Source organism: Oncorhynchus kisutch, linkage group LG4 (genome assembly GCF_002021735.2).
Source record: "Oncorhynchus kisutch isolate 150728-3 linkage group LG4, Okis_V2, whole genome shotgun sequence".
NCBI lineage: Eukaryota > Metazoa > Chordata > Actinopteri > Salmoniformes > Salmonidae > Oncorhynchus > Oncorhynchus kisutch.
In genome coordinates, this window is record NC_034177.2 from 73,684,689 (window position 1) to 73,697,178 (window position 12,490).

Genomic DNA, 12,490 nt, shown 5'->3' on the forward strand with positions numbered 1-12,490 from the left:
GGGTTTATAAGCACTGATATCGACTCCACCACCTGGTCGAGCGCGCTGGACTTAGGGCTAGAAGGTCAAGGGTTCGAGACCTGCTCCCTGCTGTTTCATTACAAAATGTTCTGAGACTGGGTTGCAACAGGAGACACAGATCAAAGCAGGCCTCCAAGTCCCAAATATTGTTCTCAGTCGCAAACCGAGGCTAAATAAGTCAGTTCAGACCCATTAAGGTGATTCATTACAGGTGACTATTATTTCGCACTGACAAAAAAATATATATATATTTTTTGTATCTAGTTAGTTAGTGTAGTCTACTTGCATTGATTAGATCTTGAGAAAGAATTAAAGTCACCCTACAGTTCTACCACAGATTTTATTTTAAAGATCTAGGCTACTAGCTACAGCAGTTTACACGTAGGAACAAAACTTCGTGAAATCTTTGCACATCAGGCGGGAGGAATTTCGCAGGTGCACTGGATGAACTTTCACCCCCACAAACGGATTCATTGTTTTGATTCAGCTAGCGTTGCATTGCATATTTATGTGCTTAGAGACCACCTGATTGATAGCTTCCATAGGAACAGCCGTTGTTGAGTGATGTTGTGTTGTCCGAAAGACGAACAAAAACAATGTTGTCTCTGGAACGATATTATAGCATAGCTAGCGAGCTGGCTAACCTGACCTTTCGCAACAACAACATGGGAACGCTATTACAACGGAGCTGATCAATAATTTGTCGCCACTGGTCAATTAACGTTACTTAGTACAGACAAATTCATGCTTACTTACACTTTGCTAACATTTTGAAAAGGTAAGTTGATTCGCCAGCTAACTTGACTAGCTACGAAAGTTAGCTCCTTGGTTACCAGGTTACGGTCAGCTGTTCCAGCAATCAATGTTGGATGATGTTCCAGCAATCAATGTTGGATGCTCTCACAATGATCGATGACATTGGTTAGCTAAAAGGAACTGCTAAATAATACGTTATGTCAATATGTTGTCATGTTTTTATGTCATCTGTCTGCCAATTGATAATATTTCATAATGTGTTGTGATGGATACAGTTTTATTAACCTTATTTCACCTGAAACAGTCACTAACTTCCAATGGGCGAGGAAAAGCCAGAGACGTTGGACTTCGTCAAAGACTTCCAAGAGTATCTCAGTCAGCAGACTCAACATGTGAACATGATCTCAGGCTCTGTCAGTGGCGTCAAAGAGGTGGACGAGTTGCCAGCAGGTAGGCCTAGCCAAAATGTCCAAGGAACTCTGTTAGTTTCAGAGGTAGACTGGCTCTGGCACTCTAAAGAGCCAAATACTCCACGAAAACAATGTAATTTGCGATACAGTTCTAGGAACATAAAGCCATTTACTTTCATATCACATCCAGGCTTTATCACAGTTGCAGCCAACAGTATTTTTCTGTTATAACACATTTCTGATTGCCTTCTTCCGTTACCCACACAGGTGGTCACCTTCCATCTGTCTTCCATTATCACGCTCTGTAACATGGAGATATGGCCATGTGGGAACCCTAACTCTATACATTTTTTCATCACTAATATTTCTCACTGATATGAAAGATACGTTCCTTATGTTTCCAAAACTGTACCGTAAGCGATGTGTGTTCCCGTTCAGACCGAGCGTAGGAGCTCTTAACAAATGTCCCCCAGGAAGAAGATAGCTTTATGAACAGGCGCGAAAGGTAGTTGGCGTCTATGAATGGTGTACGGTAGGCCTAACTATGGCATCAACACGCAGACCATAATTTGACTATCCAAACTGTTATATCCATGACTCTGTTATCATTCTAAAATCCATTCATGTGAGTGAATGTAATTATTTCTCTATAATAGATATTTCCCTTGAGACTGTGTGTTGTGATTATTCCTGTATCTGTGCAGACTGCAGTCGGAATGGGCTGGACCATCCCTCAGCAGATATGTCCCTTGACGACGGCTCAGGGATGCTGGTGGATGGCTTCGAGAGAACATATGATGGCAAACTCAAGTGCCGTTACTGTAACTATGCCACCAGAGGCACAGCACGATTAATTGAGCACATCCGCATTCACACAGGTGAGCTTGAATGGACCCGATAACACCATGCACATGCTACCAGGTGATGTAGTACTAGATTCATCACTAGTTGAGCATTTTCCCTTATACAAAGCTGGCACCCTTTATTTTCATTAGGCCTAGTTAGAGCAATCAATGACAAAAAACATTTAATCCTAAGACCTTATTCTTCCTTCTAATTCTTTATCTCCCTCTTTCCTCTTCTCAAACAGGAGAGAAACCCCACAGATGCCACCTGTGCCCCTTCGCCTCTGCCTATTTGCGCCATCTAGAGGCCCACATGCGCTCCCACACAGGAGAGAAGCCTTACAAGTGTGAGTTGTGCTCCTTCCGCTGCAGTGACCGTAGCAACCTGTCACACCACCGCCGCCGCCGGCACAAGCTCTTACCAATGAAGGGTGCTCGCTCCTCTCTCTCCCACAAGAAGATGCTGAGCGTCTTGCAGAAGAAGACCAGCCTGGGGTACGGTCGCCGACTCCTCATCAACTTCAGCCCCCCCTCCATGGTGGTGCACAAGGCCGAGCACCTGGATGACTACTCCCACGAGCTGCCCCACCTGCGCCAGGAGACCTACGACAACCAGGGCGCTGGTGTAGATGGTAGCTCAATGGACGACCACCACAATCATCACCACAACTTGGTCATGGAAAACCCCCTCAACCAACTCTCGACCCTGGCCGGCCAGCTGGCCAGCCTGCCCTCGGAGGCTGAGGACCAGACCCAGCAGCCTCCCATGTCTCCAGGTGCAGAGTCCTGTGTGGACGAGAAGCCCTTCCTCATCCAGCAGCCTCACCCAGCCACTGCTCCTGCTGCTGTGTCAGCCAGCACTGCCCATGCCTCTTCCTCCTCCATCACCCCAGAGCCCAGGCCCCCACCACACAGCAACTGCAGCCCCGGGGCAGATCCCCGCAGTGAGCATAGTGGGCGCACCAGTACCCCCAGCATCACCAACAGCCAGCCCAGCACACCAGCCCCGGGCCTGCCCTCTCTGCATCAAGACCCCCAGATGCTGCACCACTGCCAGCACTGTGACATCTACTTTCCTGATAACATCCTGTACACCATCCACATGGGCTGCCACGGCTACGAGAACCCCTTCCAGTGCAACATCTGTGGCCACAGGTGCAGGAGCAAGTACGACTTTGCCTGCCATTTTGCCAGAGGGCAGCATAAGCAGTGACTTGTTGCCGGGTCAGTGACTGGAGAGAATGAATGGAGGTTGTTTTTATTTAATTCCATGATGGTGATTTTATTTATTGCTGTTGAACTTTCTGAAATTGGCCTTGATGTAGCCTCTGAAAATTCCATGTAGTGAATTAGATTTTATATGGGGATAATAACATATTTGACAGTGCCCATGCATTTGTAGCTAGAGTGTAGGGATGGAGTGGTTTTAGAGGTACATGTGACTTGGCCTGTTTGATCATGAACATTCCTCATGTGGGTTTTTGACATGAACACTATTTTCCGCCTTACGAACATAGTTCTAGATGATGCTAACCCCTTTGTGGTAGTGCTCTTTAGTGGCTGTAACCATAACCAACTAAACCATTTCAGAGTGAAAGACTGCACCATTCATGCCTCCCAACAGTGCCTGCGATATTCACAATCTCTTTACCTGTACTGAAATGGACACATCTTATATGTTGAGATGTTTTTGCGTTCGTTTTCTTCTTGTCATTTGTGATGGATCGGTACACAGTGCCCTACTTTAACCACCGGTAGGTAGCCTAGCGGTTAGAGCGTTGGGCCAGTAACTGAATGGTCGCAGGTTTGAATGCCGAGCCGACAAGGAGAAAAATCTGTGCCCTTGAGCAAGGCACTTAACCATAATTTGCTCCAGGGACACCGTACTACTATGGCGGACCTTGTAAAACAAAACATTTCACTGCACCTCTCCGGTGTATGTGACAATAAGTGCTTTTCTTATTTGAGCAACTTTTTGTTATTTGGATGTTGCATAGAATAAAGCCTAACCTATACATCATGTTATATTCTGACCTTTAAATAACATCTGTCATTGCGAGATCTAACAGCTTTACTGTCAAAGCAGTATCACCATATCTCTCTCTTCTCCTTTGTCATGTCTATTGAGTTCAAAATTGCCAAGTAGCACCAGAGATGCCATGTTTTAGCATACATGCGATGCCTTGGGATTCCTCCTGTCCTGCATTAATCAAGGCTTTGCATATTGTGGATCTCAATGCTTTTTTTGATATTTATTGAGTATTCTATTCTACATTTTCTGGCCTGATGGGTGTTGTCAATGACATTGACATTATGCTGAAGTGAAGACTACTGCCTTAGCAGGGTTGTTTTATATTGGAAACTGTTGTCTGTTGCATAGCAACATTTGTGAAGAATAGTTACTTTTTCTAGGACTAGTTGCATGTCAACATGCGTACAGGCATCCAATGTTGGAGGGGGAAGTTCACAGAAGAAGAAACACCTGTAAGGGAATTTGTTTGTGTTGTGTCTTTTATGGGACAGGTGAATGTTGAAGTGTTTTGGCGGTCAAATTTTATGTGAGAGGAAATATTAACACATTTCTGAGTAAAGTGTTTTCTAACAGATCGTTTCTTTGTCTCAACTGTCTTTTGTCCGTTTTCTTGGTGTCTCTGAATTAACATTCTGTCAGAATGCGAAATGTCACATATTTGATCTGTTTCAATGCTAGCACATGGAATAAGATGTTCAGACACCAATAATTGTCTTTTGAGAATGCTTTTAATCATTTTGCCAAAGTAGCAAAGACATACATGATTGTGTACAGGAGCAGTGAATATACTTCATTGCCTCAGGTGAAATGAATTGATAGTTTTAATGATTATAGTTTGTTGAGGCTGGTCAGCTTAGTCTTACGCTTCCACCTTAGCCTGGAACTCTTCCTTATCAGACACTTTCTCATCTGGCTTCTCCAGGTCTGAGGAAAGGAAGACCTGTTTATGTCGACATTGTGTCTGAACCAGAGGGATAACATGCATAAAATTCAGAAGACTATGACGGTGCTCCTAATTGTTTGAGATTTTTCAACAGCCTAAAGCAAACATTATTTTATTATTTACCTTTATTTAACCAGGTAGGCAAGTTGAGAACAAGTTCTCATTTACAATTGCGACCTGGCCAAGATAAAGCAAAGCAGTTCGACAGATAAAACGACACAGAGTTACACATGGAGTAAAAACAAACATACAGTCAATAATGCAGTATAAACAAGTCTATATACAATGTGAGCAAATGAGGTGAGAAGGGAGGTAAAGGCAAAAAAGGCCAAGATGGCAAAGTAAATACAATATAGCAAGTAAAATACTGGAATGGTAGTTTTGCAATGGAAGAATGTGCAAAGTAGAAATAAAAAAATAATGGGGTGCAAAGGAGCAAAATAAATAAATTAATTAAAATTAAATACAGTTGGGAAAGAGGTAGTTGTTTGGGCTAAATTATAGGTGGGCTATGTACAGGTGCAGTAATCTGTGAGCTGCTCTGACAGTTGGTGCTTAAAGCTAGTGAGGGAGATAAGTGTTTCCAGTTTCAGAGATTTTTGTAGTTCGTTCCAGTCATTGGCAGCAGAGAACTGGAAGGAGAGGCGGCCAAAGAAAGAATTGGTTTTGGGGGTGACTAGAGAGATATACCTGCTGGAGCGTGTGCTACAGGTGGGAGATGCTATGGTGACCAGCGAGCTGAGATAAGGGGGGACTTTACCTAGCAGGGTCTTGTAGATGACATGGAGCCAGTGGGTTTGGCGACGAGTATGAAGTGAGGGCCAGCCAACGAGAGCGTACAGGTCGCAATGGTGGGTAGTATAAGGGGCTTTGGTGATAAAACGGATTGCACTGTGATAGACTGCATCCAATTTGTTGAGTAGGGTATTGGAGGCTATTTTGTAAATGACATCGCCAAAGTCGAGGATTGGTAGGATGGTCAGTTTTACAAGGGTATGTTTGGCAGCATGAGTGAAGGATGCTTTGTTGCGAAATAGGAAGCCAATTCTAGATTTAACTTTGGATTGGAGATGTTTGATATGGGTCTGGAAGGAGAGTTTACAATCTAACCAGACACCTAAGTATTTGTAGTTGTCCACGTATTCTAAGTCAGAGCCGTCCAGAGTAGTGATGTTGGACAGGCGGGTAGGTGCAGGCAGCGATCGGTTGAAGAGCATGCATTTAGTTTTACTTGCATTCAAGAGCAATTGGAGGCCACGGAAGGAGAGTTGTATGGCATTGAAGCTTGCCTGGAGGGTTGTTAACACAGTGTCCAGAGAAGGGCCGGAAGTATACAGAATGGTGTCGTCTGCGTAGAGGTGGATCAGGGACTCACCAGCAGCAAGAGCGACCTCATTGATGTATACAGAGAAGAGAGTCGGTCCAAGAATTGAACCCTGTGGCACCCCCATAGAGACTGCCAGAGGTCCGGACAGCAGACCCTCCGATTTGACACACTGAACTCTATCAGAGAAGTAGTTGGTGAACCAGGCGAGGCAATCATTTGAGAAACCAAGGCTGTCGAGTCTGCCGATGAGGATATGGTGATTGACAGAGTCGAAAGCCTTGGCCAGATCAATGAATACGGCTGCACAGTAATGTTTCTTATCGATGGCGGTTAAGATATCGTTTAGGACCTTGAGCGTGGCTGAGGTGCACCCATGACCAGCTCTGAAACCAGATTGCATAGCAGAGAAGGTATGGTGAGATTCGAAATGGTCGGTAATCTGTTTGTTGACTTGGCTTTCGAAGACCTTAGAAAGGCACGGTAGGATAGATATAGGTCTGTAGCAGTTTGGGTCAAGAGTGTCCCCCCCTTTGAAGAGGGGGATGACCGCAGCTGCTTTCCAATCTTTGGGAATCTCAGACGACACGAAAGAGAGGTTGAACAGGCTAGTAATAGGGGTGGCAACAATTTCGGCAGATAATTTTAGAAAGAAAGGGTCCAGATTGTCTAGCCCGGCTGATTTGTAGGGGTCCAGATTTTGCAGCTCTTTCAGAACATCAGCTGAATGGATTTGGGAGAAGGAGAAATGGGGAAGGCTTGGGCGAGTTGCTGTTGGGGGTGCAGTGCTGTTGTCCGGGGTAGGAGTAGCCAGGTGGAACATCAGCAGCAATGTGAGCTGGGTGGGCATTCTATGTTGTGTGTCTGGTTTGTCTATTGCTATGTTTGGCCTGATAAGGTTCTCAATCGGAGGCAGGTGTTAGTCATTGTCTCTGATTGGGAACCATATTTAGGTAGCCTGTTTTGTGTTGGGTTTTGTGGGTGATTGTTCCTGTCTTTGTGTTTGTGGCACCAGATAGGACTGTTTCGGTTTTTTCACGGTTCTTGTTTTGTAGAGTGTTGTAATTTCATCTTTATTAAAGATGTACAAAACTAACCACGCTGCATTTTGGTCCGCCTCTCTTTCACCAGAACAAAACCGTTACAACCGATGTATCTACAAGAACCTTCACTGCTTATAATACAGCAATTATAACAAGCTTCTAAATTAGTATTAGTATTATCATGAGTAAAAGAGAAGGCATTTTATATGGCCTGATCATTTTTATATTTGCATATCTCACCTCTGACATCCTATGCAATGAATGTCTTTATGAATGTTTCCCTCGTCTCAGTGCCTTACCCACTGCATTATACTCTTCCTGAAATCCCTTGTATGTTGAGGAGCTGTCACTTTTGAATGGTTGAATTTCCAGTGGCGTAAAAAGTTGAGCTCTGTTCCCCAGCAGTCTGTAGTTGATGGAAGGGCCATCGTAGACAGAGATGACATCATACCAACAGTTGAAGTCACCTGCAAGACTATGGTCGAAGACAGGAAAGATGAATGGAATACCATGATGGTGACTAGTTTATACCTTCCCCATAGGCTATTAATTGATACATTACCTACTTTATGATAACTACTTGTTGCACTAACACTCACACTTGTCTCATCTTACAAACACTGACTATATTTGTCTCTTCTTACAAACACTGACTATATTTGTCTCATCTTACAAACACTGACTATATTTGTCTCTTCTTACAAACACTGACTATATTTGTCTCTTCTTACAAACACGGACTATATTTGTCTCTTCTTACAAACACTGACTATATTTGTCTCTTCTTACAAACACTGACTAAATTTGTCTCTTCTTACAAACATTGACAAAATGTGTCTCTTCTTACAAACATTGACTAAATGTGTCTCTTCTTACAAACATTGACTATGCTCATTGCTACTTTATTGAAGAAAAAGGTACTTACTATGACTGAAATGTGGTTGTCTCTCCTAGCTATCTTAAAACAATTCACTTCTGCTCTGTAGGCCAAATTGACGCACATTGTGTTTTGCACAGTCTCTATCATCCTGTTCTAAAGTAATGGTTTGTCACTATCATAAAAATTCATTATTTCATATGTGCTATTTTTTTTAAATTACTTACCCTCTTGTAGCCCAAATTTACAAGAATTTTGTTTGCGGAAAGTCATCAAATATGTTCACCATGTGAACTGGCTACTTTATGGCCACGAGCCCAGGTGGAACATTTCTCACACATTGAGTATTAAATGATTTCTCAAATTCAGCTTTCAAGGACTTTGTGGGTGCTGTAAGGTTGTTTGAAGGCATGCCTTTGGATATATAAGCCATACAGTTTTGTAAATGTGGCATCGTCAAGGGGAAGTTGAAACATGGAGATTGATACCACTCTTGTTCTTTGCTCTGTGATAGCCACACATGGAGCTCAAGGCAATGTATTCATTCTACTGTGTATGTTTTTATTGATGTCTGTCTTCGTAAGTATTGTTTGTGTGTAACTATAGTTATAATTATAGAGTTGTAGTAGCACATCCATTGGCTATTTCTGTCAAAGACTGCTAAAATAGTCTTACTCAAGGGCTCGTACTTTCTCGTTTCAGGTTACTGGACCACATTGGGTAAGTATTGTTGATGAGCTGATTTCTTCTCCCAAATAACATCCAGTAGTTGGTACTTTTTTTGTGTGAAATTTTAATAAAAATTTCAGATTTATTCTGACATTTCAGATTTACAGTGTCTATAGAAAGTCTATACCCCTCTTGGATTTCTTCACATTTTATTGTCTTACAGAGTGGGTTTAAAATTGATTTAATTGTCAGTTTTTTGTCAACAATCTACACAAAATACCCTGTAATGTCAAAGTGGAATAAAATTATAAATATTTTTAAAGATGAATGAAAATGAAAACACTAATATATGTTGATTAGATAAGTATCCATCCCCCTGAGACATTACATGTTAGAATTACCATTGGCAGCACTAGAAAGACCTAGTTAAGCTGTAGCTGGCCCAGAACAGAGAGGCACATCTTGCTCTTCATTGTAATCAGAGGGCTGATATGAATACCATGCATGACAGTCTCTCTTGTCTGAGAGTTGGGGAAAGACTGACTGTGTCTCTTCTTGATTTTATAAGAGACATTAACTTGCTGGAAATTCAAAATTGTTTCCATAGTGAACATATTTGATGTGTCTGGATGGTTTACTACATCATTCCCAGCACAATGATTAACTTAGCCATGCTTAAATATATATCTAATGTCTGATTTGTTATAGTTACCCATCTACCAATCACTGCCAGTCTTTATGAGGCTTTAAAAACACCCTCTGGTCTTTGTAGTTGAACCTGTACTTGAAATTCAATACTTGACTGAACCTTACAGATAGATAGATAGATAGATAGATAGATAGATAGATAGATAGATGGATAGATGGATAGATGTATGTGCGTACGGGGGACAGAGGAAGGGGTAGTCGTTCAAAAATGTTACTTCTGAACTCTTTTAGGCTTGCCTAAACAAATACTTGGTGAATACTTATGCAACGACTATATTTTAGTTATCTAATTTTTATTAATTTGTAAACATTTGTAAAATGTTCTTTTCACGTTGACATTATGGATTATTTTGAGTAGACCAATTTAAATCTATTTCAATCCCACTTTGTAACACAACAAAATGTGAAAAAAGTTCAAGGGTGTAGATTTTTCTATCAACACTGTATTTGCACTGACTATAAGTGTGCAGAGGTTTCCTCAGCTATTTTGGGTGTAACCTAATGACATTTCTATTTCCCACAGAACCTTGGCCAGATACAGATGATTCCATATCAGATATTCCAACAAGTGTTCCAAACTCTGCATTTTGACAATATTTCTGAGCGGTGTCTATTGTGTGTTGCTCTGTTCAGCAACAATTTTGATGATCTAACCCATGTGTTTATTCACCTTTATCATGAAAACAAATTACTTTATCAAAGTAATACTGTTCTCATTGTGCCAGTTAGCACTGTCAGTCAGTTACTGGGTTGTTTAATATATCATTCACAGCGTAATTATTAACTTGACCATTGTTCCTATAAGAGTCTAATCCTGTCTAAGACTTTGGACTTCCTGCTATTAGCCCATACAAATGCATTGAATAACAGATTGACGACATGGAACAACAGATTGTCCACAAAAAAAATCATCAAAGGAAGCTTGTTCTGAGGTGTCTGTCCTATATCTGAAAGATAAAGTATAAGAAAGATCAGGAAACATTAGTTTCAGAAAGATATATGTTTTGAACCCCTTATTTTTTGCACTAAACAGTCCTCTCTGTTTTGTGCATGACACAAGTCATTTTTCCAACAATTGTTTACAGACAGATGATTTCACTTACATTTCACTATATCACAATTCCAGTGGGTCAGAAGTTTACATACACTAAGTTGACTGTGCCTTTAAACAGCTTGGAAAATTCCTGAAAATGATGTCATGGCTTTAGAAGCTTCTGATAGGCTAATTGACATCATGTGAGTCAATTGGAGGTGTACCTGTGGATGAAAATCAAAATAAATTAGCCAAGACCAAAAACAATTGTAGACCTCCAAAATAATGGTTCATCCTTGGGAGCAATTTCCAAACGCCTGACGGTACCATATTCATCTATACAAACAATAGTACGCAGTATAAACCCCATGGGACCACGCAGCCGTCATGCCACTCAGGAAGGAGACGCATTCTGTCTCCTAGAGATAAACGTACTTTGGTGCAAAAAGTGCAAATCAATCCCAGAACAGCAGCAAAGGACCTTGTGAAGATGCTGGAGGAAACAGGTACAAAGGTACCACAGTAAAATGAGCCCTATATTGACATAACCTGAAAGCCCGCTCAGCAAGATAGAAACCATTGCCCTAAAACCGGCAAAAAAAAGCAAGACTACGGTTTGCAACTGCACATGGGGACAAATATTGTATTTTTGGAGAAATGTCCACTGGTGTGATGAAACAAAAATAGAACTGTTTGGCCATAATGGCCATTGTTATGTTTGGAGAAAAAAGGGGTCGCTTGCAAACCGAAGAACACCATCTCAACCGTGAAGCACGAGGGTGGCAGCATCTTGTTGTGGGAAGCTTTGCTGCAGGAGGGACTGGGGCACTTCACAAAATAGAAAGAATCATGAGAAAGGAAAAACATGTTGATATATTTAAGCAAAATTTCAAGACAGTCAGGAAGTTAATGCTTGGTCGCAAATGGGTCTTCCAAATGGACAATGTCCCCAAGCATACTTCCAAAGTTGTGGCAAAATGGCCTAAGGACAACAAAATCAAGGTATTGGAGTGGCCATCACAAAGCCCTGACCTCAATCCTATAGAACATTTGTGGCAGAACTGAAGTGTGTGCGAGCAAGGAGGTCTACAAACCTGACTCAGTTACACGAGCTCTGTCAGGAGGAATGGGCCAAAATTCACCCAAGTTATTGTGGAAAGCTTGTGGAAGGCTACACGAAACGTTTGACCCAAGTTAAACAGTGGAGTTCCGTCTTCCGAATTAACTCAAGTTAAAAGGAGTTCTGTCTTCCGAATGAGCTCTTAGAGACCTAAAGAGCTCTTACATTTCAGTCATCAATCAGTCATTATGTTACGGTTTTCTAGTGGTGATGAATGAGAGTCGGACCAAACTGCAGCGTGTCGATTGCGATCCATATTTATTAAACAAAACGAAAACACGACTAAACACTAAACACTACAAAAACAAATAAACGAAAGGAAAACCGAAAACAGCCTATACTTGTGTCAACTAACAAAACAAGGACATCAAGACAAATAGGACAATCACCCACGACAAACTCAAAGAATATGGCTGCCTAAATATGGTTCCCAATCAGAGACAACGATAAGCACCTGCCTCTGATTGAGAATCACTCCAGACAGCCATAGACTTTGCTAGAATACCCCACTAGCTACAATCCCAAATATATACATACCAAAACCCCAAGACAAAACACACCACAATACAAAAACTCCATGCCACACCCTGGCCTGACCCAATACATGAAGAAAAAACACAAAATACTTTGACCAGGGCGTGACAGAACTAAGGTGCGGACTCCCGAACGCACCTCAAAACAATAGGGAGGGTCCGGGTGGGCGTCTGTC

The 12,490-nt window shown here is 41.9% G+C and overlaps 1 protein-coding gene across 1 annotated transcript; it reads left to right on the forward strand.

Annotated features, from left to right (window-relative positions):
- The first annotated feature begins 391 nt into the window (after positions 1-391).
- LOC109889976 (zinc finger protein Pegasus-like) lies at positions 392-4,643 on the forward strand. Its single transcript, XM_020481877.2, has 4 exons — positions 392-799; positions 1,082-1,227; positions 1,892-2,065; positions 2,278-4,643. Exons 2-4 carry the CDS (start codon positions 1,095-1,097, stop codon positions 3,243-3,245), a joined length of 1,275 nt encoding a protein of 424 aa, XP_020337466.1. The 5' UTR covers positions 392-799; positions 1,082-1,094; the 3' UTR covers positions 3,246-4,643.
- Positions 4,644-12,490: the final 7,847 nt, after the last annotated feature.